The following is a 23,142-nucleotide window of genomic DNA, read 5'->3' on the forward strand; positions in this document are numbered from 1 at the left end:
CGTAATTAAAGATGTAATGTATTTAATTAGTAACATTAAATATAAAATTGCAATTATTAGAATAATCATTAGATATAATCAGAACTATAATCTTTATATAATTATGATATAGTTCATATAAAAATTAATCATTGAATTTAGCAGCTGCAATTTTGTACATAATGTTACTGTTACTTTTCGTAAAAATAAATGTGCGTATATAAAGATTTTCATATACAATTTTTTTAAAATTTATATTTAATATATACATTAAAAAATATCTTCTTTCAACATTTTTCGACAGCAGCAGCAGCAGCAGCTTTCTTCACTTTATCAAGCACTTCAGGTGTCACTTTAAACTCAGGTACACACATAAGACTCATTAGTGATTCACGAACCTTGCAGTCACATAGACAGAATATTTCCGCGATCTGTTCGCTAGTACAGAGTTCAGTAATTTGCAGCCAGTATTTATGTAGATAATCTAAAAGGTCGGGAATCAACTTCTCGGGATCTAGTTCTTCTCTGCTCTTTTCTTGCGCTCTTTCTCCCTCTTTAGGGGGATTTGATTCTATATACCAACACACATACGTTATTAAAGTAAAAAGATGATCATGTTTATCATAATTTTAAAAAATTGAATTACCCGTTTTAAGGGAGAACATCATAATCGCGATAATACAATCTATTTTAGGCGGGACATTCACGTCGCAACGACGAAAACCCAACAATACGCGTACAGCATCGCAGATCATGTTGGCTCTTGACTGCCGGATCGGATATAAGTTATATATCTTCCTACAAGGTCTTAATATCCTATACATAATCTCCATCAGCTTCGAAAGCCTCTCGTCGTTTTCGCAGTTTTCGAATTTAAGCGAGCCAGACTTCATTATGGCAATCAATACTGCCAGCCAATGTTGCACAAATGTCAATTCGGAGTAACTTGATTTTTCCACAGGTATTACCTGCTGGAACGATTCCAACAAGGCAGGAACCAAATCGTTTATCTTAAACAATTTCTCCAAAAGATTATTCTCAGATGGCAGACTTGTTTGAGACAAGGATTCCAGTAGATTCATTACTGCTATTAACAAGTTATCTGTGACAAAGATTTTAAGATTATACTAATTACATAAAATAATTCTCTTGTGACACATTATAAATGCAATAGCGTACCAATGGTTGAACTTTTTAGCATAAAGGATATACAATGTCCGAAAAATTGGCATTCCATAAAATGAGCCATCCAATCTGATTGGGGATTTTGTCGAATTTTCCATACGACTAATTGCAAGATCCTGATGAGTTGTATCAATATTAACGAGTCACTGGATACTAAATAACACAGAATTTGTTTAGCTAGTTCCCTGTCACTACCTATTGTATCGATGGCTTCATCGTTGCAGCATACATTGCCGATGATACCTAAAATTATCTCCTAAAAAAATATTTTTAACTCTATAAGCAATCATAACATTTATTGTTAAAATAACTTTTATGTATGAATTGAACATTATGATAAAGATAAATAAACCATACAGTCAATCGTGGTTCATTAGAAGTCATCAGTACAGTCTTTGCTATCTTAGGAAAATCATATAACATAAGATGCGATACAACTTCTCCTTCCATACTTAGATCCCATAGAGTACAGAGCTGATCTTCCAACTCCTCTGTCCAGCCATGTTCATCAATCTAAAATATATTATAATACATCAATTATTTATGTATTACTACAAATTCAATAAATTTAACATCACAAATAAATTCAAACTTAACAAAAAAGTTAAAAAAAAACTAAATTGTTAGAAAAGAAAAATTATAGCTCATAACATTTTATAAAATGCTGATGTTCAATCATGATTTGTAGGGCATTACTATATAATATACAAGAAATATACTTTTATAAAAAATTACCTGACTTAAAGACATTAAAGTCTTTATTATCCAGCTACTGCTGCAGAGGCTGTTACCCACGGCATCGCCCTTCAATACTTTCAATTCTTCTTCGCTGACATCCTGCGAGTCTATCATGCCAGAAGTTTAGCAGATACCTTCAACATTTATATAGCTTTATTAAAAGAAAACGAATAATTCAAAGCTCATTGTTTGTAGTAAAAGCATAGAATTTAATACAAGTTGTCTGCACTTGATAATTACATTCTAGGTTAGATCTAAGGTTTCTTAAGTAAATTATTACAATTTTGCTAGATTATACCTTGGAACAAGTCAAAACAATTGCAAAAAATCAAAGCGTTTTACGCGTGAGAACGAATCGTCGATCCTCGATATGGATTTTAAACTTGATTTAAACAGTGCTTAAAGACTACACATTGGAAAATGACAGATCTGTGATCCGTTTGTTTGCTTGCACTCCCATACACTTTCTGTTTCTGAAACGAGATAGATATATATTTGAGTAAGATATTGAAACGAGAAAAAGTAAGAAACCAAAGTGCAAGTAAAACGAACAGATAATATATGAATGAATGAAATATACATATATAAACTATGTGTAAATTTCTGTATTTTAATTAAAAATGAAACAATTTTGTAAAAGTGAAAGAGAAAACAAATAAAAGATATATAATTAAATAACAGAAATATCAAATAAATTTTCAAATCTTATTTTCAAAGGATGTTACAAATTCCTTGTAGCCATTTAATTTTCATAAACTTAACATTTAATTTCGTCTTAACATCTTAAATTATTTTCTGACTGCTTAACATTCAGTTCAATTAGACATTACATTTATAAAGATAATTATCATTCGATTCGTATGAACTAGAGAAATAACCATTCTGATTATAATAAAGTTATTTTGAATCTATTAACAATAGATACAAATGACAATAATACTTGATAAAAATACGAGACGTGATATTTAAATGTTATCGGAGAATACTGTGCTCTTAAGTTTACATAAATTTCGTTAAATATTACAATACATATTGTAGTCGCACACATTTACACATACATATTTATAACATATTTATAAAATTTATAAATGTTACATTTTAAATGTTTTTCAGTTTCAATTAATAGTTAATTAATTTAAAATATACATCTTTAAATTGTACCTTTTACCAACAAGATGTGAGCATAACTTATAACTTATCCATACGCTGTTTTTTATTAAAAATATATTAGGAAATGTATTTAAGAATTACGATATGTCAATTGTAAAGAGTTATTCCCTGTATTTTCAGTTACAAAACGATCACGTTGCTGCGTAACATTGTTATATATTCGCAAATGCACACACGTGTACATGCAGAGGTAAAAGAGAGTATTGATACAGATGGTATTACAAGATATGTTGTAATATCTCCATCGGCACTTGCATGGTCTGATCGTCGACAAGAACGATATCGTAGTTTTCCATGAACGAGTTTAAACTGGCCTCTACCTGAAGAACAAAATACATTAGTCATCAATATTCCTGCGTAGTAGTCAGTACTAGGAAAAATATAAAATAGCAATATAAATATTTGTGTCTATAAAAATATTATTTTAATAAATATTTTGTGTAGAAAATATATAAAAGCAAACAGTATTTAACATTTATATCTACTTGAAGTAAAAACATTTTTATACTTTAGATAAGTCATCATTGAGTCTATTTTTATTTTTCCCCAATATTATCTAGCTAATGGAGATACTTGCGTGCTCATAAAGAAATCCAATTTTCAGGACTGCCTTAGTGCCTTTTATTCCCTGTACCATGTGAGCATCACCGATTGTGTCACCCATTAGCAACACATTCGGTCTCTTTTGAAGTATCATCTCATGATCTTTCACCAATGCACATTCATTCTTGTTGTACACGTGTATGAGTACGTCGTTCTTAAATCCATCCAATTGATTTCCGTCATACTTGAGAAAATTGGAGATTACTTTTACATTATCAAAGAGAGCATTGTGGTACCTCAACACAGCCTCAACTATGTCACCCAAACCAGCACTAAACACTACAATCGGCACTCTTGCATCATACAACTTTTCAAAAAATTTCTCTGTGCCATCACGCAATATATTTTCAAATGCTTTAGCTATCTCCTCTAATTCGTGAGGATCAAACTCGATACCCTTTAATAAATTTTGCGCTGCATCCATCCAATCTCGCATAGCATCTGCCTTCTCATCCAGAGGCAAGTGTGGATCAATCTCCATAGGTCTGTACTTATTATACAAAAGTTTAGCTTCTTTTAAATATTGCTCTGGCAATTGCTTGCATTTTCGGAACATACCTATAATTAAATAACATTAAATTATCTCACAATTTGATAGAAATTGACATAAATCATAACAAACATGAATATGTGTACTTATATAAATTTAAACAATTAATCTCAATTTCAGATAACTTAAAAATGCAAAGAAAGTTGCCAGGCTTATAAGAAAAATAGATTACGACAGAAAAAAACTAATTGTTTTCATTTTTTTAAACATAAAATATTGTTACTCACCGAAACTACTAAGTACATGTCTGCCGTTTATGTGCTGCTTCGTGACGGTTAAGTCAAAGTCCGTGACTATCTGCACAAGTCATCAGAGATTAATTAAATGCTGAATCGAAAGGCGATCCATATGAGGAGAGTTGGGTAAATAAGAACATGTACCTGCAAATTACTCGTACCATCTCGTCGGATCGCGTTTATTGTTTCTAAGAGCGCGACCTCATCCCTGATGTAAACGTGCCGCGACCGCAAAGCGGGAAACTGCAAACAGAAAATACGTTTCGTAATCTCGTCAAAAAGAGATCGCGTCAACAGTTGGGACGGTCAGCGGACTACTTACTTCGTTGATCGTGAGCTCGTCGCACATCGTTGGCGACGCGGACTCGCGGGGCTAATTTAGGAAATCCGAAAAGTTCCGCAGGCAAGGCCTCGACCTTCTCGAATCGCTCCGTCCCTCATGCGCACAGCCAACCAGATCAACGTGCGCTGCAGTCAGCTGCAATCCGCCGCTGCACGAGCTGTCGTGAGTGTCGTGACTCGCCGCCGACACCAGCCACGAGAAAGTGTGCATTGGTGCGCATGCCCACTGGCAGCCAAGCCAAGTGCATGCCACTCATGTATGTATGTCATATGTTATATATCTATATCTAATCGGATATCCCGATAAAATCTAGTAATCTGACATATCTCTTTCGGACATCGGACACGTAATTTTATTATTATTAATTTTTAATGTTTTTATAATATTAACTTTAACTTAATTTTGTTTGAAAAAATATTAACTTACTTAACCCTGATTTCACTTGATGTAGATTTTTAATTATTTAAATATATATAGAATTACCAGTTTTAAGAAATTATTAGAGATTTATGCAATTTTTGAAATAAAACTCGTGAAATACCTTGATTAATTTATAAACTAGTTATGAATACAAAAGAGGTATGCATGAAAACATAAAATCAACAACATAATAAAACTTAATTGTTAAATTGATTAATTTGAGAAAAACATATGCATAAACAATTTATATTATTAGAATTGATTACAATTTCATCGTCGAGTAAAAAATATAAAAGTATAAAAAGAAAAATTATTTTTAGATACGTATATTGTTGAAACTTAAAAGAGTCATATTAAAGGCATAATTTTCTTTCTCATATAGTATACACGTTACAACTAATCACACTGTTAATATTTACTGTAATAATGTTTTAATGTATTAATGATGCATTAATTAAAAAGATTAATTACTTTTAAAAATACAATAACATTTTAAAAACAATTGTTACTATGTTTTTTTACACACACACATATATATATATATATATATATATATATATACATCTTAGAGATATATCTAGTATATATTAAAAATACATATATATCATTGTATTTTTTTAAAGCATATGCACACACACACACACACACACACACACGCGCACGTGTGTGTGTGTGTGTGTGTACACAAAGGCACGCGTGCATAATTTTGATAAATAATATGTCATCTAATAAGCTATATTCGAATTATTATGTATTTTAATAATAAAGCGATGTATTAATGCAGTATATTTCAACTACTTTTTGATCCGTAAGAAACTTTTTTTCTAATGTATCCTTAACATCTTTCATCTTACTCTGCAACTTAGGCTGAGACTCAACAAGCTGCATGAAATACTGGCGCTTATCAGGTTGAAATGCTCTCATTAAAATTGCGATATCTTGTATAGTACGATGTTGTACGATGTTCAGCCAAATTTCATTGAGATATTCAAGAAACTTGTGAAATGAGTGTCCCGAATCTGGACCTTTTTCGAGATCTAAAATCATTAACAAATATTAGATGGTAATGTATTCATAATTATTCACAGTATAACAAATTGTATACCTTGTTTCAAAGTCATAATTATATGCATTAAAACATGATCCATCAGTGTGGGAAGGTAAAAGTAGTGCTGAATATATAATACTAATCTTAGACTTTTGGAAATTATATTCATATCTTGTTTATTTTTTAGTTTTTCTGTGTTGAATAGAAAATCTGGTAGTTGGTATGGATACAATATAATGAACAAAATTTTCAGCAATAGATATTTTTCTTTTACTTCGTTGTTCTCAAAAGCAGTAACTAAATGTGATTTTATAGTCAACAGTATTGTTAGCCAATTGTGAGTAAATTTTGTATCTAGCGAATATTTTCTCTCTTCTCCCAATCTCATCAATCGTGTACAAGAAAGGAATAATGCAGGAATTAAATTCTTTATTATGAATACTTCCTTCAGGAGATTTCTGCGTTTTGACAAGTTTACTTTAGACATGTCTTTAAGCAGATCAATCGTTGTTATTAATAACGTCTCTGCAACAAAGATTTATCAAATAATTATATTTTGATCATTTAAAACTGATTCTTTATTGATACATTAATTAATCAGTACCATGTCTATGAGATTTGAGTATTCTGATTATACAACAACAAAAATAATTTGTTTTCACATGCCGTATCCAAAGTGACGAAGGAGATCGTTCTGCAATCTTACGCACTACTAGTTTAAAAAATTTTAGAAGTTCTACTAATACTGAATAATTATCAGAATTCAAATGTTCTAAGATTGTAGCAACAAATTTCATGTCTCTGTTTATGAAGAAAAGCTCTTCTCCCTGCAGCTTGCATATCTTGAGAATTATACGGATAAGTATTTCCTAAAAATATATTAATGTTACAGTAGTTTCACATCAAAATTTATCCGAGAAATACTTGCTTGAAATACAATCAAATATTATGGGGTAAAGGTAAACGTACCACACAGTCTGGTTCATAGCGTAACATTAACATCATTTCGGATGACGGAATGTCGCCTTCCTCTTATAGCACAAGACTAATACATTATCAAGCACGTTCTTTGTTGTCTTCAGCCATTCTTCTCTAGTTGTCTAAAAAGGGTTGCATTGCATAACTTGTATACATTTATACATAAATGCTACAAACTATGCTACAAATATGATATAAAGGATAATAGAATTTCAATAAAAATATACTTTTCGAATGTTCTTCTAGTTTTATATTCATTTACATTATCCTATTTACCAAGCAAATTCATTTTTCAGTATCTAAGTTTTTCAATACTACATTTCAATACTTACACCATTAATATGTCCCCTAAAAATGTATCTAATCAAGCTAGGTAACTTACTTTTGTTGTACACGATAAATAAAAAGAAAAAAATTTCAAAAAAGCTTAATTTATTATGTAAAAAATTCTGCTAAAATTCTATGATATTATCTGCTGATCAAAATTTATTTAGCTCGCACTTCCAACAAAAATTATATCCATAAAATTAAAAATATTAAATATAATTATTCCAAGCAATACCGTTGTTTAGTTCAGACTCGCAAATATGCACAATAAGAATTGCAAACAGTATTTGTATAAATGATCACCTCATAATTAGCAATTTGTTGTATTACGTCATCATCAATGTAGCAATGTGTATCAAAAGAGTTATCATTGTCACTATCGAAGTCGCACGATTTTTTGTCATCTTCACTAATCTCGAATATAGAAGTAATATCTTCATTTTTTTCATCTATAGATATATTTTTAACAAGTTGGTTCAAATCGCAAAGAGTTTCTTTATCTTCCTTTTCTTGCATACTTTTTTTTTCAGGAGATTTGTTAAAAGAGGATTCTGAACAAGATTTTTCTAAAAAAGAATTCGAAAATTTTTACTGTATATATTATTAGATAATACAAATATTTTCGCTCAAAATCTTGTTGTTGAACAGTAAAATTAACAATCGACATTTAAAAAATGACCACCACTCGTGAATGAATATAATTTTTCCCTAAAAATTTTTCAGAAAAATAAAATATCTTTTTTAGCTTTATGAAAAGGCACCAATCGTGCAGTATCTTCAGTTATCGTAACATTCACCACAAAAAAATTTAAATTACCTTGTCCCTGAGACGTACTTGCGGTTTCCTCGTCAGTGCTATTTATTTTTCCTTGAGATATTGTATCATTATTCTGATTTCTATATTCTTCTAGATGTCTTTCGAAAGCTTTCTTTAGATTTCCTTTTCGTTTCGGATGTTGACAAGAAGCAACGCACGATTCCATATCAGTTGCTTCTGACTCCAGATGTTCTAATAATCCTGAAGATCTTTCAAACATTCGGTTTTACATACGTCGTGATTGCTCAAAAATTTCTAAACTAAAATTGCAAAAATTTTCTGACGATTAATCGAACGCACAAAAATCACCTTGCAAATTCAAGATCGAGAGTAATCCGCGGCGAGGATTATTCTTTTGCGAAATCTTACAATGTAGACTTTGTTTTCTATCTGATTGTCACGAATATGTTTAAGAACTTCTGATTTATGATCAAAATCGAATCGGTTCCAAATGCCAACTAACACCGAAATCTACAGTACAGAAAATATTACCGTTATAACATTCAAATATGTATTCATAATAAATATAAACACATAATACGAAATCGGGAAGTTTGTAATAATAAATCCGTTTTACATTATTACAAATTCGTGAGGCAGTTTAAACTCTACATACGATTCGACAATTTTCGTCCTACAAATTTCTTTTCTTTGAAAAATTTAAAGTATTGTAATTAGTTATATTTTTTAAAAATAAACGACCATAAAAATATTATCCATAGAGATGTTAAAGTATATAAATAGAGTCACAGATTTTTCTATTTGTAAAAGTAATAAAAATTAAACTCAGAAGCGTACCGCTATCCAACGTAATCTATGAAGAGAAGATGCTAAAAAACAATGTGTATATTTTGCTTTTCAAATTTTAAAACAATAGAGTTTTGTATGTATAATGTAATAAGATTTTATTTCTTTGTTCTGTAATCTAAATGTTCTCTCTTAAGACTAAAATTCATTTTATTATTCTGGAAAATTCTTAAGAAAATATCCCTTATTAAAAAACAGTATTTTCTTGATGTCTTATCTTAAAACTTCTTAATAAATAATTGTATTCTATTGGATCCAAATTCTAATTAATTCAATCAATAAATGATTTAGTTCATTAATTTAATTATTTAAAATCGATTGAATTAATCACTGACTAAATTAATTATGTTTTGATCAAAGTTACTATATTAAATATCAAAGTTTACTTCCTATTACATAATCTGTTATAAAAGAATAGATTTTTATAAAAGATCTATTCAAAAGAAAAGTTGAAATCAGTTTAATAGAAATATTTATTTAAAGGATGTATAAAACAATCTATTTGAAATGAGTGTTTTGTATGGCAAATATAAAAAAAGAGGGAATAGCCTTGACATTTATATAATATGTACGTATAAATGATAAGTGAATTTATTTAATCACATGTTAATTACACGACCATATATGGTAATAAAATATATGGCAATAAAATGTATATATGGCCATGTAATTAACATGTGATTAAATAAATTCACTCATCATTGGTTAGCTAGATAATTATTCTAATTATTTGGAAAATAAATTGCAATCGCGTGTGTGAAATATTACGTGGGAATATTACGTGGGGAAGCGGGAATAGAAATATTAAATACGAATAAATTATAAGTTATTTTGAGAAAATTATGGCTCGAATTGTTGGTTTAATTAAAAAACGCATAATATCGGCAATATTAAATAAAAAAAATAATAAAGATAATATTAAGTACCTCCTTAATCGAATTTCTTGGATATATAGATTTTCAAAATGGTTTCTTTTATCTGTATTCTTAACGAAGTTACACGCAAAATTACGCTGCATGACTCGAGAAGGGCCTGACAAGCTCACATTCTGATCATGCGTTTCCCTTTCTCCTTGAAACATATATTTTTTTCGAACTTCATAGAATTAATATCCTGTAGAACTATAGCATATGGAAAAACGGAAGCCATAAAAGGAAAACTCTTAAGTGGTGAGCGACTCAACCAATCACAGTCGAGAATTGTCGGAAACGTGAACCTGGCGTTTTTAAAGCTCGTAACTCCGATTGGTTAGTTCGTTCACTGCAAGTTCTTGCGTATATGTATGTATCATTTGAACCCTTAATACGCATCAGGGCTTCCAACGTGCCCTAAAAAATAACTTTTTCCAACATCTATGGAGAAATGCGCATTCGTTCGAGTACCTGTTTTCGCGCAGTAGAACACAAAGAAAGCAGAATTCTGCTGTACGACAATCAGCACCGTTTGGCGCTGGGAAAAAAAGATGCGCCTCGTCGCACATGGTTGCGCAACAATATCGTAATCGCGAATATAAATTTCAAAGATCGTATTTTCAGCTCTGAAAAGCTGACATGCGTTTGCGACGGCCGGCGGCGCGCGCACGCGCATTTAACCTCTCGCGGAATGACGTCAGTGGCAAAGTTCGGTCGAAAGGAGAGGGGACAATCGTGCGATCATCGGCGACGGCGATCGAGGGCGGGCAAGGGGTAGCTGGCGGGGTGTGGAAGAGAAGGAGGAAGGGACACTTCGCGGGCGCGGAGTCGGACACGTGTGCGCGGGCGCGCGCGCAAGTGTGTGTGATTCCTTTGGCGCGGTCGGTCGTGTGGCGGTGCGGTAGCTGCTGGTGTGCGGTGCTGGTGCTGCTACTGCTGCTCCTCCTCCTGCTGGTGGTGCGGATCGTGGAGCGGCCGGAACGTTCTGGCCGGAGTGTGTCAGTCGGTTGGCGAGTCTTATCCTGTCGGCGTTGCTTCGGTGTACACGTTGCGGGTGTATGACACTGCGGCGACGGGCAGCGAAGCCGATAGCGAGCCGATAGCGCAAGCCAGCGTGAGTCAGATCGGTAGCCGACGAGGAGAAGAGGGTGCGGTATTGTCGGTCGGTGGGTCCCGCTGACCAATCTCTCGTCGTCGTCGTCGGTGGCGGCGAGTCTGCTGATCACGCGCTACTAGTCCATGTGCTCTGCTGCTGACTAAAATGCTCATCAAGGAATTGTAAGTGCGGCGCGGAACAGGCGGGACGGGTGACGGAGGGGGAGAAAGAGGACGGCGACGGTGACGATGACAGAGAATTGGAGCAGGGACTGATAAGTGCGTGCCACGGCATTTTGGACTACCGAAATTCGCCCGTTGCGTCGCCTGAGCCAACGGCTGGCCAGCGTAACGAAATTCAAAACCGTTTGATACGAGGGAAAGGGGGGCGCGATGACGGCTGATCTTTAACGGCGGCTGGAGGAGGGAGAGGGTTGAGAGACGGAGCGAGAGAGAGAGAAGAGAGAGAGAGAGAGAGAGGAAGGGGATGGTGGCCTTCTCATCCCTTACCGCATGATTCTAGAGGCCTGTTCGTGCTGCTTGCACTTTCTGCACTTCTTTTTCTCTCTCTCTTTTTCTCTTCGAAAAACTTTCCGAGTATCTCGGCCAACCTTGGATTCTCTCGGCGCCAATCATCCGCGCGTACAATGTGGATTAAACACGTATTCAAGTCATAATTCCCACGGATTTATCGATTAGCTTTGATTTCTTTTGATGTAATTAAGATCAGGCGGGAGATACGTACACCTCGCGGCGACGCATAGTCCCCCTCCTGTCTGAGTCCAAGGACACGGTTTATCCGTTTCTTTCGCCTCCTTGCCTGCCGATATAACTCTGACATAATCCGCTATTTTGTCTGTGTTACAGCCGTGTCACTCTGCCTCTCACAGTGGAAGAGGTACGTGTCTAATCTGTCACGCAGGATCTGATCTGTCTCATTCCGTGTAATGACTTGGTTCGAAACCTCTGCCTAGACGTTAGATTGCAAAAAAAGGAACAGTTGAAACTAATCTCTTAGCTATTACCGTGTAATCAAAAAAAATTGCTAATCATCTAATTATCTTTCAAATGGCACATCTGAATACTTATGTAGAGTTATCTTGCATAAACAATGATGCATTTGTAATTGAAAACCTTTTTTGTCCCACAAACACACTTTATTATCATCTATTACTATTCCCTATATTTCTATTTTTCTACTCATTGTATGTTTGTCTCTGGAATAAGATGATGTCTAAGAGATAAAATTATGTCCTGATAGTATGATTATCATTGTACGTACTATCAATTATAGAAATAGATATACATTACGATAAACTTGAAATCTTTCCTTTTTGTACATTGGAATGATTAATTGTAGTAATAAATACATTCGAGTAAAAAAATGAATAAATATTCATTAAAAAAAAAGACAAGTTAAAGTAAATATAAATCTGCAGAAGAGTTTCACAGATTAATTATGTAATGGTTTAACTTTGGACGCTACTGAGAAGTTTTTTTTTTGTTTTTTCTTTCTCTCAACAGTATCAAGTAGCTCAACTGTACTCTGTAGCAGAGGCTAGTAAAAATAATACAGGTGGCGGAGAAGGCATTGAAGTATTGAAGAATGAACCGTTTACGGATTACCCATTGCTCGGTGGAAAGTACTCATCAGGCCAATATACATATAAGATTTATCACTTAGCTAGTAAAGTGCCTGCTTTCATTCGCATTTTACTGCCAAAGAACTCGCTGGAGATCCATGAAGAGGCTTGGAACGCTTATCCCTATTGTAAGACAGTCATAACTGTAAGTGTGCGCACATATATTCATATATCGTTTATTTGCTACAATAACAACTCAAAAAAGTTTTCCAGTTTAAATAATTAAAATTTAGTTTTTCATTAAAATATTGTTTTTAAATGTGATTTCGATATAAAACTGATTGTAGAGGATTAAAAGTGTCAGCTCTTAATTCAATGTAATTAATTCTCATCAAAAATTTTCCTTTTTACAATATTTTACATAATATTGCTGTTGTAGCAAACGAACGATATACAAAATATTAAGTATAATATATGTTTCTAAACGTTACTTTGGTCTTTTTGTAGAATCCAGGGTATATGAAGGAAAATTTTATGATCATGATAGAATCCTTTCATATTGGCGACATCGGCAATCAACATAATGTAAGTGCTATAGAGGTCTCGACGAGTATTTTTAGTTGTTTACCGTATTCCCTTTTCTTACGAACAGGTTCACGAATTGCCGCCCGACAAGCTTAAGATCAGAGAGGTAGTGCATATAGATATTTCCAATGATCCGGTTGCCAGTGCCGATTACAAGGAGGACGAGGATCCGTCTAAATTCAAGTCCCTGAAGACGGGACGGGGTCCACTTGTTGGGAAAGACTGGAAGCATAATGTACAACCTGTGATGACGTGCTACAAGCTAGTCACTTGTGAATTTAAATGGTTTGGTCTGCAGACCCGCGTCGAAAGTTTTATTCAAAAGGCGGAGCGACGCCTGTTCACCAATTTCCATAGGCAAGTGTTCTGCTGGATAGATCGCTGGTACGGCTTAACCATGGAAGATATTAGAGCAATCGAAGACAATACGAAAGAAGAATTAGACAGGGTAAGAAACTTTTTACCTCCTTTGACTCTTCTTCTATGTTTAAAATTTACTCGATTATCTTGCTTTCGTGTCTTGTGAATCTCTTTATATTCACGTTTGTAAAAAGTTCCGAGATTTCGAGTGACACGTTCTTTATATGTTCAATTGCAGCAAAGACATCAAGGTGAAGTACGGGGTATGCGAGCTGACGATTGAGGCTTCGATAGCTTCTATTATGAATGGTTAAATCAATTTCCTTATACGTGTCAACACAAATACAGGCGCATACCTACAGATGTACACCCTGTTACGCTCTGTCATAGACGATTCCACAGGATTCGGACGATTTCTGGAATTTACGTGTCTAGATTCAGTGTCTATTACAAATTACTTACTATTTTAATTTATTTTACATTTACAAGCGTTTTAGATAAATGTATCTACAGTCAAAGATTATATTATAATATAGTTATTATAAAAGAGAAAAAGAGACAAATGGAAAGAATCAGGCTCATCTGGTTCTCTTGTTTAATGCATAATTACGGAAAGAATTTGGTTTTTTTGTGAAAACCATCATAGATAAAGAGTTATGATTACTTAACAGCAGTTCGTAGTTCGATAATAATAGATATTGGAGTTCAATTAACGAAGGAAATGCTTGCAAAGTAAAGAAGAAAAAAACGAAAGAAAAATGTGATTTAACACCGTGAGTTTGATCGTAGTTAAATAGTTAAAAATTCCACAGTTTCATATATTAATGTACAATTGAAAAATCTAAATGTTGCATATTAATGATCTGTATTTCGAATCATTATTTCAATCACAAAAGTGTGATGTATTAGATCGTGTATTTTTCAGAAGGAAAGTAGTCGAGAATATTTTCTCAATTCTATGAAAGTGTATATGTGGTCAGAAAGCTCGATTCGAGAAAAGTTCTAAGGATCTTAAATGTATATCGATAGTTGTTTTACGAGATTTTTTATGATCTCAAGAGGCAAAGGTACTACGATAGATTTCGACCTATAACGTTCTTCTATTCTTACCGTTCCGTTCGTTCGTTACCGACGAGCGCGAGACGCGTGTACATGTACCGATCCCCTAAAGAGTTAGGACCAAACTGATGGATTTTTTAATTATACTGCGATGTTAACGAACAGTTACGTATTAACAGATAGCACTCTAAATTGTTTACTGAGGACGGGAGAGATGGTATAACCTATGTAAAGTGCTCACACACACAAACACACCAATATACATAAACACACATATGTAGAGAAGCAGAGTTTAGGCTATTTCAATATGATGACAGCGGGTGAACGGCGAAAGGATGCGTTATTGTATATATATATAAAAAGAAAGAGGTATACACAATGAAATTCAATTTATATATATGTTTCTTTGCATTCCAATGGATCTCTGAGTACAACCGACAAAGTATTTTGAGACGCTGCTCGTAACCCATTACAGGCTATTACGATTTAACTTTTAATTCCTTTTTCGATATATTATATTCTATGAAAAAAAATCGTGACAAAGAATAATTATGTAATTTTGTCATAACAAGAATAAAGATCGTTATACGAAAACTATCTTAATCTGAAAATAATATATTTCAATTTTCTCAAAAAATTGAATCCTAAAACGAAATGAGAGTAAGGAGTCTTAGTGGGTTGAACACCAAAATGTGAAATCGCAGCAGCGTTCTCACTTAGCGATAGGATCTCTAATTAAATATACGATTAAAGATTGAGAAAGCAAATAACAAAGTATAATTTACTGTCATTTGCACAAAGTAAATGTATTTTCTCGTTGGCGAGGCATGTAGTTTAAGATAGCTTTTATCTTCGTATTTACGTACGAGCAGTAGTAGCCGCGATGGTGTACACGTAGTATTTGTACTCAATGCACCAGACACATGTGAGAAACAGAGAAAACTGAACACGTATTTATTCGCTATTTTATCGACGAGGGAAAACCGATCGAAAGGCACACATCAGTGTCGTTCAAACAAGCTTGTAATGGAATCCGTCTTTGTTCCACGACTGCGTTGTTCGTTTTGTTAGACATGAAAGTTTCACACATGTACGCGAGATTCGCACATTATACCTGTTATCCTAACAATAGTTACTTAAATAAATAGGCTCTAGCTGTTCCTAGACATACGACAAGCAGGGTAGAAAAGAGTTGTGGATAGATAGAAGAAATACAAAGGAGAGGAAAACATTTTCCGTACCGCTGCCAAAGGGCTAAACAGTGAAATACCAGATGTGTATGTGTATATATGTATATATGCACGTGTACATGCGTTCTCTTTTCTTGCATACATACGTATATACGTACCTGTATGTGTGTGCGCGTATGTACGTATGTCTCTTGATCCAGTCAAGTATTTAGTCAAGAGTTAATAAAATTAGAAGGCATAGCGTATTAAATTTATTTCGACTTCTCTCCATATAAAAATATAATTAATATACATATATAATATATACAAAATCTAAAATAGTTGCAATACGTACAAAATATATTTTGCTCTTTAAGTATAAAAGAAAGATACTGAAGGATTATCTTACGTGCGTGAGTCGAGCGATCTCAATTGAGGCCATACTCTTTGATGAGATTCGCGGCGATCACGAGTCTCTGGATCTCCGACGTGCCTTCGTAGATCTCCGTGATACGCGCGTCCCTGTAATGACGTTCCGCCGGCATATCCGACACGTATCCCATCCCTCCCAAAATCTGTAAGCACTGATGAGTGCAGAACGTGGCGGTCTCCGATGCCGACAGTTTGGCCATAGCGGCTTCCTAGCAAATAAGAGATTATCTTGATAAATAAAGAAAACCAACAAGAGCTAGATTGCAGATGTTAAAAAATGTAAAAAAGTGTGAATCAAGGTAGCTTTTTTGACATTCAATTGAATCGAATTAAATCGAATCATTAAAATATAATTTTTAACATAATTGAATTGAATTTTAAATAAAAATAAAGATGTAAAACGAATAATACTGAAAATTATATAATTGAAATTATTTTAAATTATTTGTTTAAATTGTCAATATGATCAATTTATATTCAAATTTCGTAGATTAGAAAATTTTGAATAATTTTGATTTGAATTATAGAGATTCAAATCCGAATCTGATCAAGTTCAATAATCTTTTTGATTCGCAATTAAACAAAGTAAGACAGATGGACATAAATTCTATAAAATACGATCGTATGTAAATACAAATTTTGACATCTGCGATTTAAATCTCAGTAGGCCTTTTACTTGAGATCTTATATTTGAAAGAGATTTATTCATTCTTTGTGGAAGTATATTATTTCTCTTGTTTAAAATTCTTTTAAATACTGTTGAGCTGCTGATGATTTAATCGGATATATTTTAAGCTTAAGCTATTATAACTATTTGAATATTTTTATGCATTTATGGAAGCGCAAAAAGTTCACCTTATTTGATAAGACATACAAAATGTAATGAACAGAAAAATATATATGGGATAAAATTAAAATCACATATTATATATGGGATAAGATAAAAAAACGTTGTATCGAGAGTAAATATTTTAGAATGAATGAAAATTTATATTTAAATATCCATAATAATACACACCTTTGTGTACGGTTTACCGCTATCCTTGAGCTGTGCTGCTCGCCACGTCAGCAGTCTTGAGCTTTCCAGTTTCATGGCCATGTCAGCGATTTTTTGTTGAATTATCTGCAGCTTGATGATCGACTGACCGAAGGCTTGGCGTTTACCTGCATAATCCATTGCACAATCCAGAGATGCTTGAGCTATGCCCAACGCTTGCCCAGCGATTCCTATTCTACCAGCGTCTATAAAGAAAATTATACATATAATTATTACTCGTTAAAATTCGCGCGTGCACGATTGCTGCATACCTAGAGTCATCATCGCGATCTTGAAGCCCATTCCTGGTTGACCCAGGGTGTTGTCCTGTGGTACCTGACAGTCCTCGAAGATCAAAGAACAAGTGCTGCTGCCTCGTATACCTAGTTTGTCCTCTTTCTTACCCAGGTTCAGACCCGGCGTCGGACTGTCTACGACGATAGCGCTTATACCCTTGTGCTTCTTGGACTTGTCAGTTGTCGCGAAGAGAACTATCCCACTGGCCTCGAACGCGTTTGTTATCCATGCCTTGGTACCATTAATTATATACACGTTGCCATCTGCCTTGGCAGTGGTGGACGCCGCACCAGCGTCAGACCCATTACCTGGTTCACTGAGAGCAAAACAGCCAATCTTCTCTCCACTCATGAAGGGAACAATGTACTTTTCCTTTTGCTTATCGGTCCCAAACGCGTCTATGGGTCCCAAGTAGAGAGAATTTTGCACGCTCATTATGACTCCAGCGCTTGCGCAACCTCTAGAGATCTCCTCCATAGCTATAGCATAAGCCAGATAATCTAGTCCTGTTCCACCTAGTGCTTCAGGGATGCATAAACCCATGAGACCAAGCTCACCCATCTTCTTGATTTGTTCCTTTGGAAACAGATGCTTCTTGTCCGTCTCCGCTGCGATGGGCTTTAATTCTTGTTCAGCAAAGTCCCTGCAATTCCAAATTTTTATTGGCAATGATTCTAATTTTATTTAACTAAATAGTGATCGATTACATCAAAACATTAAATATAATTTGCTATCTGCGTAATACCTGCAAGTTTTGTACAGCATTTGATGTGTTTCTGGCAGCATAGAAAACGAGGTGATGTATCGGCTGACATGCTTGATGGTGCATGCACTTCTCGGTATATTTTTCGCTGTGAAAGTAATCAACATTTAATAATTTTTATATTCCATATATTAATTATTATAAATAGAAGATACTCACTAAGCGATCTCAAGCACTGCATTGCCATTGTCTTGTGTGCTATGTTTTGTTTTGCAACGTTGACTTACGAAACTGTCATAAACCGGATTGTCGAACTTTGACCCGAAAGCATAATCAGACGCATACAGCACGATAAGTTCTACACATATATATACCTACGCTAAATTATACATACCTACTAATAATAACTGCCGATATTAAAATTATACAGCGGTGTTTTCGTCTGTTTATGACAAAACATTGTGGATCGCGAACTTCTGGACCAATTACAGATTACTATGAAATCTACCTATTACCAGCAGATGAGTTGACATTTTAGAAATAAAGTTAGAAAATATAGGTTTAAATCTCTGCTAAGTTGGGTTCGAATCTTCGTTAAAGTGTTTTGTTTTGTAATCTTCCAGTCAGATAACACTTTAGCGAAGACTCGAACCCAACTTAGCAAAGATTTAAACCTAAGTTAGCGAAGACTTAAACCTAATTAGATTTTAGAATAATCTAATTAGAATTAGATTTTACAATAGTTTTTTATTTCAATCGGTTTATATAGCAATCTAGCTTAAATTGATCGCGCATATTAATAATGTGGTTTAGCTGTTCTTTTTCGCTGCACTGCTGTACTGCAACAAGATAAGTATAATTAAGTACATACATAGTCTACTATGTTTTACAAATAAAAAAACAATCAGGGTGGTAAGAATATGTTTATATAAATTACTTACATATTGTTTGCGTTATGTTTACATGAATCTTTTTCATTTAAACAATATAAATTGTTATAATTTAAATAATATAATACAGAAAAAAATAATCAAGTTATAAAATTGTTAATGTACATCTGATGACTTTAGCATTAATAAAATTAAAGAATATAAAATATTAAAAATAAAAAATAAAATAATTTTTTATCTAAACAATTTAAATCTTTTATAATTCATTAATTATAATTTACATAGATAGCATATATTAAACATAATTTACATAATTTATATTGTATGTACATACATAATGTAAATTATATAATATTTTATGTGTAAATATCCTGAAAGCAACCATGTGCATTGAAACAAAAAACCTTTAAAATTATGAGTGACAAAACAATGCCATTAAAATTTCCGACAAACAAAAAGATATAGACACATTTAATATATGTACATACATATGTTTAAAGTACATTTATCGAATTTGTAAGCATAGTTTACCTATCATTCTACATATACAATCTAATGTTTTAATATTAAAAAAAGATTTTCTTAAATACTCTGTAATATAATTATGATGCCAAAAATAATTATCTAAATTGATTAAGACTTTAAAGAAATAATATTTTAACATTAATTTTTACATCAATTTTCTGTCGATGTTCACATTTTTTGTGTTTTTGTAAAAATATACCTTTAATAAAAGCAACTTTTAAAAACTAATTTAAAAAAAAAATACATCCACCTAGAAACTCGTCGCTTATCAAAGCAAGAGGGGGGGAGGGGGGGATCGAATGTTCGATAAAAAATTCCAAAAACCTGTCTCAGTTTTCGCGCGGTCCATGCGCCGACGGTGCCGATCAATATATCGTGTGGGCAGATACGAGCCGCGCGCATGCACGGTTCGATAGTGACGAGCCTGGACGAGCCCGTACCTATCCTGCCGTTCGGATTCTAGAATTCTACGCTTCTGTGAGAGAAGAACGATTATCCGTATAATTATCGGTGGAAGAAAAAACCGTAGAAATCTGTCACGATGTCGAGCAGTAAGTGCGTAAAGCAGCCACGCAAAGCGTACACCAAGGAACAGCACGAGATGACGCACTCCGAGAAGCTGAAGCTGATCGACGACGAGCTGAATTCCTTTTACAAGTAATAAACTAACTTCGGCATGCGTAAACTCATTCGTGGAATTGTAGATTTTCACTTGTGTTTAATCTTCGTCGCACTTTTATCCCCTAAATCAAAGAAAATATTTGCATCAGTATAACGACATGAAGCTATATAAGCAAAAAATAATTTTGAGTCATTTTTTTCAAACTTTTGTTATTAAATCATTATTTTTGCCAAAAGTAGATTTATGGAGAAAAATTTATTCTTCAAAAATGTATTTCTATAATTACGTACAATGGTAATTTATTATTATTATTATTATTTTTTCACAGGTACTGCCAGCAGGCGGGCTTCACTGAGGAAGAAATGGACATCATTTGTCAGCCGCTCGTAGCGGCGATGCGTCGCTCATGGCTGCAGCTCGTCTTTCGTGGCACTCTGGTACTGATAGTATTGGGCACCCTGGCATGCCTCGCGGCTCAGCTGGACTTCGTCAGTACTCACTTTACTGCCCTCAGTCGTCTGGTGCTGATTAAGATTTTGCCAATCTGGAACTGGCAGCCGCTCTATTATGAGAATTGCATGATCAACAATCCCTTCTACAACGATTACACCATCACGGAGGAAGATTGCGTGGTATGCTTAAATTTTCAGGATAAAAAGAAATCAATTTAGCTGCGCTCAAGTAAAAGGATTCCGTCGTGATTTTTGAGCTGTAATATTTTAAGAGAAAGTAGAATTATATATTTATAAGATTCACATACAGAAAAAGTTAATAGTTAATTAAGCAAGAAAGTAGTTTTAATTAAGAAAAAAAATCTTTAGTTTGATAATCTCTTAAACAGACGTAACTTGAATAAGTTACTTCTGTACATGAATAAATTTCTTATGGTTTCATCAAGATGAATATATTGATCTTTGTTCAGCAATAATTTTCATAAATTTAAAGGAAAGAATATCAAAAATAAACAGTATCTTTAAATCAAGAATTATAATTTTTAATACTATTATTATCATAATAAAAATGTATTTTATTGAAAATTAAAATTCTCAAACTCTTTAAAGATTTTATATACTTGTTTATAAATGAGACCATAATTGATTTGACACTAGTTTTTTTTTCTACATATACGCTCGAATAATTGATGAAAGACTTTTTTGCAGACCTGTGAGGCATTGGAGACGATTGATCGCCTATCAGACGTGCGGTATCGCACTCTGGTTGATAATTATTTAAATCGCGATGCACCGGCTATTATTACCGATGCGATGGATTCATGGGCAGTCATGAATACCGATTACTTCTGGTTCGATAATATTACTCACGTGAGTAATAAATATTGCTGATTTAATTAAACTTTTTTTAGAAATTTAAAAGAAATAGAGTTTATTCTCATCGAAATGTATTACTTTTAAAGATGAAATATTGTCACAGTAAGGAATTTTTTAAACATTTTTGTAAAAATAAATGATTTTGTATGAAGAAACCTATTGTTTGTACGACAGCTGTATCTAGAGAACGAGCGGCTAATGGAGACGGTACCCTGCGCCTTGACCTCGAACCTATGGACTGGTTCATCTGATCTTGCAGCGTTCCTACGACGCGTGCACACGCCCGAGGTGGCTAAGTGGTTCGTCCACTGGCAGAACTGCGACATCAATGCCGTGAAGGTGCTCAGGAAGTACTATCAGCGGCCATACTTCCTCTCTAGCACGGTCTCGCCGGCGCATTTTAACTGGGTGCTCATGTCCTCGGATTACAACAGCCCGAGCTACAAGAAGGTTGAGCTTGACTCCGGTTTGATCGCCCTCGCTCAACTCCGCGGTGCGACCCAGCTACGTCTTACCCCTATAAATCCCTGCAACAGTTCGTGTCCCGAGCTGATCGCTGATCTGCACCAGGGCGAAATGCGTAAGTGCCCGCGATGAAATTGGATGGAGGTACGGAGCATCTTTAGTGGCCCGCGATAAGCCGGACTGACTGGCGTTCTGATAAGGCCACACTAAAATTTCTAGTGAGTTATATAATTGTTGAATTATTTACATAATATAATAATAAAGTGACTATATATAAATATTTTGTCTCCTAGTTCTACTTGCTGGCTAAAGGTGTTCCGTATTTCTGGTTTTGCATGATAACAGCGAACGAACGGAAGGATTGGGCTATAATAAGAAAATCGAATTTTCAATTAAAAACTTGCTCATTATATTAATTATCCATTTATCGGATAATTATTTCGCAAAATAAGGATCAATATATTTATGTATGTATATTTCCATGTTTAAATCTAAAACTTTAGTATTGTCCGAGTGTATTGTCAACCGCTGCGAGAAATCGATATTTTCAAATTAATTATATCCCATGTTATACAACTCTATTCCTTACACAATAGAAATTCAATTCAATTTGCATTATATTTTAAAATTTATATGCCTCTTGGGAATCAGATGAAATATTTATTTATTAGGAACCTATTTAGAGAGTGTCGATTACATTAGCGACAATCTCGCACTAAGAATTGCATTAAGATTTTACGACTTCGTATATCAGACTCACACTTTCTTTTTTTTTTGCTATAACAATATCTCTTCGTTGATAGATTATTTTTAATATTATTCGTAATATTTGCCGTTGCAGTCGTTTTCACGAACTTGATGTGGACGCTCGAGTACGCACC

At 33.9% G+C, this 23,142-nt stretch overlaps 6 protein-coding genes across 11 annotated transcripts; 2 read left to right on the forward strand and 4 right to left on the reverse strand.

Moving 5' to 3' along the window:
• Positions 1-206: 206 nt before the first annotated feature.
• Positions 207-2,330, reverse strand: LOC105830288 (protein SAAL1). The gene is made up of 6 exons (XM_028193734.2): positions 2,201-2,330; positions 1,900-2,036; positions 1,522-1,677; positions 1,159-1,420; positions 626-1,081; positions 207-550 (listed from the first exon to the last, which is right to left on the reverse strand). The coding sequence occupies exons 2-6, from the start codon at positions 2,014-2,016 to the stop codon at positions 267-269; spliced, it is 1,275 nt and encodes a 424-aa protein (XP_028049535.1). The 5' UTR covers positions 2,017-2,036; positions 2,201-2,330; the 3' UTR covers positions 207-266.
• A 280-nt stretch (positions 2,331-2,610) lies between these two features.
• Positions 2,611-4,914, reverse strand: LOC105830292 (7-methylguanosine phosphate-specific 5'-nucleotidase). The gene is made up of 5 exons (XM_012669527.3): positions 4,784-4,914; positions 4,606-4,704; positions 4,453-4,522; positions 3,650-4,233; positions 2,611-3,392 (listed from the first exon to the last, which is right to left on the reverse strand). The coding sequence occupies exons 1-5, from the start codon at positions 4,808-4,810 to the stop codon at positions 3,291-3,293; spliced, it is 882 nt and encodes a 293-aa protein (XP_012524981.1). The 5' UTR covers positions 4,811-4,914; the 3' UTR covers positions 2,611-3,290.
• Positions 4,915-5,862: 948 nt separating this feature from the next.
• On the reverse strand, positions 5,863-12,090 carry LOC105830290. Of its 5 annotated transcripts, none has more exons than XM_028193653.2 (6): positions 11,953-12,090; positions 8,395-8,865; positions 7,881-8,143; positions 7,242-7,372; positions 6,877-7,141; positions 6,417-6,797 (listed from the first exon to the last, which is right to left on the reverse strand). In XM_028193653.2, the coding sequence occupies exons 2-4, from the start codon at positions 8,612-8,614 to the stop codon at positions 7,274-7,276; spliced, it is 582 nt and encodes a 193-aa protein (XP_028049454.1). In that variant the 5' UTR covers positions 8,615-8,865; positions 11,953-12,090; the 3' UTR covers positions 6,417-6,797; positions 6,877-7,141; positions 7,242-7,273. The 5 variants fall into 5 exon arrangements, with proteins under 5 accessions (XP_028049452.1, XP_028049454.1, XP_036151202.1 ...); XM_036295309.1 differs by lacking the exon at positions 11,953-12,090 and adding an exon at positions 10,584-10,864; XM_036295308.1 differs by lacking the exon at positions 11,953-12,090 and adding an exon at positions 10,128-10,864.
• On the forward strand, positions 11,043-15,967 carry LOC105830293 (phosphatidylinositol transfer protein alpha isoform). The gene is made up of 6 exons (XM_012669528.3): positions 11,043-11,390; positions 12,075-12,105; positions 12,732-12,995; positions 13,298-13,375; positions 13,443-13,823; positions 13,974-15,967. Exons 1-6 carry the CDS (start codon positions 11,374-11,376, stop codon positions 14,016-14,018), a joined length of 816 nt encoding a protein of 271 aa, XP_012524982.1. The 5' UTR covers positions 11,043-11,373; the 3' UTR covers positions 14,019-15,967.
• Positions 14,814-18,895, reverse strand: LOC105830289 (short-chain specific acyl-CoA dehydrogenase, mitochondrial). Of its 2 annotated transcripts, XM_036295307.1 has the most exons (7): positions 18,826-18,895; positions 18,651-18,745; positions 18,474-18,579; positions 17,704-18,371; positions 17,414-17,637; positions 16,373-16,604; positions 14,814-16,244 (listed from the first exon to the last, which is right to left on the reverse strand). In XM_036295307.1, the coding sequence occupies exons 2-6, from the start codon at positions 18,676-18,678 to the stop codon at positions 16,392-16,394; spliced, it is 1,239 nt and encodes a 412-aa protein (XP_036151200.1). In that variant the 5' UTR covers positions 18,679-18,745; positions 18,826-18,895; the 3' UTR covers positions 14,814-16,244; positions 16,373-16,391. The 2 variants fall into 2 exon arrangements, with proteins under 2 accessions (XP_036151200.1, XP_028049451.1); XM_028193650.2 differs by having other exon boundaries at positions 16,223-16,604.
• A 1,379-nt stretch (positions 18,896-20,274) lies between these two features.
• On the forward strand, positions 20,275-23,137 carry LOC105830294 (the record flags this gene model as incomplete). Its single annotated transcript, XM_012669530.3, has 5 exons — positions 20,275-20,503; positions 20,797-21,100; positions 21,629-21,790; positions 21,971-22,376; positions 23,103-23,137. Coding segments are annotated over exons 1-5 (1,023 nt in total), but the record flags the coding sequence as incomplete, so codon positions are not given.
• Positions 23,138-23,142: the final 5 nt, after the last annotated feature.

This window comes from Monomorium pharaonis, unplaced genomic scaffold (genome assembly GCF_013373865.1).
Source record: "Monomorium pharaonis isolate MP-MQ-018 unplaced genomic scaffold, ASM1337386v2 scaffold_94, whole genome shotgun sequence".
NCBI classification, from domain to species: Eukaryota; Metazoa; Arthropoda; class Insecta; order Hymenoptera; family Formicidae; genus Monomorium; species Monomorium pharaonis.

Bases quoted from the DNA above. Each gene is read 5' to 3' on its own strand.
- LOC105830293 (XM_012669528.3), top strand. The intron at 12,996-13,297 runs GTAAGTGTGCGC...GTCTTTTTGTAG, and splicing joins ATTGTAAGACAGTCATAACT to AATCCAGGGTATATGAAGGA. The intron at 13,376-13,442 runs GTAAGTGCTATA...TCTTACGAACAG, and splicing joins ACATCGGCAATCAACATAAT to GTTCACGAATTGCCGCCCGA.
- LOC105830289 (XM_036295307.1), bottom strand. From the start codon at position 18,678: ATGGCAATGCAGTGCTTGAGATCGCTTA. The intron at 18,580-18,650 runs GTGAGTATCTTC...TTACTTTCACAG, and splicing joins GCAGTGCTTGAGATCGCTTA to CGAAAAATATACCGAGAAGT. The intron at 17,638-17,703 runs GTATGCAGCAAT...TTTTCTTTATAG, and splicing joins GATCGCGATGATGACTCTAG to ACGCTGGTAGAATAGGAATC.
- LOC105830290 (XM_028193651.2), bottom strand. From the start codon at position 7,069: ATGAAATTTGTTGCTACAATCTTAGAACATTTGAATTCTGATAATTAT. The intron at 6,798-6,876 runs GTACTGATTAAT...TCTTTGTTGCAG, and splicing joins ACTCAAATCTCATAGACATG to AGACGTTATTAATAACAACG. The intron at 6,262-6,329 runs GTATACAATTTG...TAATGATTTTAG, and splicing joins AATTATGACTTTGAAACAAG to ATCTCGAAAAAGGTCCAGAT.
- LOC105830288 (XM_028193734.2), bottom strand. From the start codon at position 2,016: ATGATAGACTCGCAGGATGTCAGCGAAGAAGAATTGAAAGTATTGAAG. The intron at 1,421-1,521 runs GTATGGTTTATT...ATATTTTTTTAG, and splicing joins CTAATGAACCACGATTGACT to GAGATAATTTTAGGTATCAT. The intron at 551-625 runs GTAATTCAATTT...GTTGGTATATAG, and splicing joins GATGTTCTCCCTTAAAACGG to AATCAAATCCCCCTAAAGAG.
- LOC105830292 (XM_012669527.3), bottom strand. From the start codon at position 4,810: ATGTGCGACGAGCTCACGATCAACGAA. The intron at 4,705-4,783 runs GTAAGTAGTCCG...TTCTGTTTGCAG, and splicing joins ACGAGCTCACGATCAACGAA to TTTCCCGCTTTGCGGTCGCG. The intron at 3,393-3,649 runs GCAAGTATCTCC...TTTGTTCTTCAG, and splicing joins TTGGATTTCTTTATGAGCAC to GTAGAGGCCAGTTTAAACTC.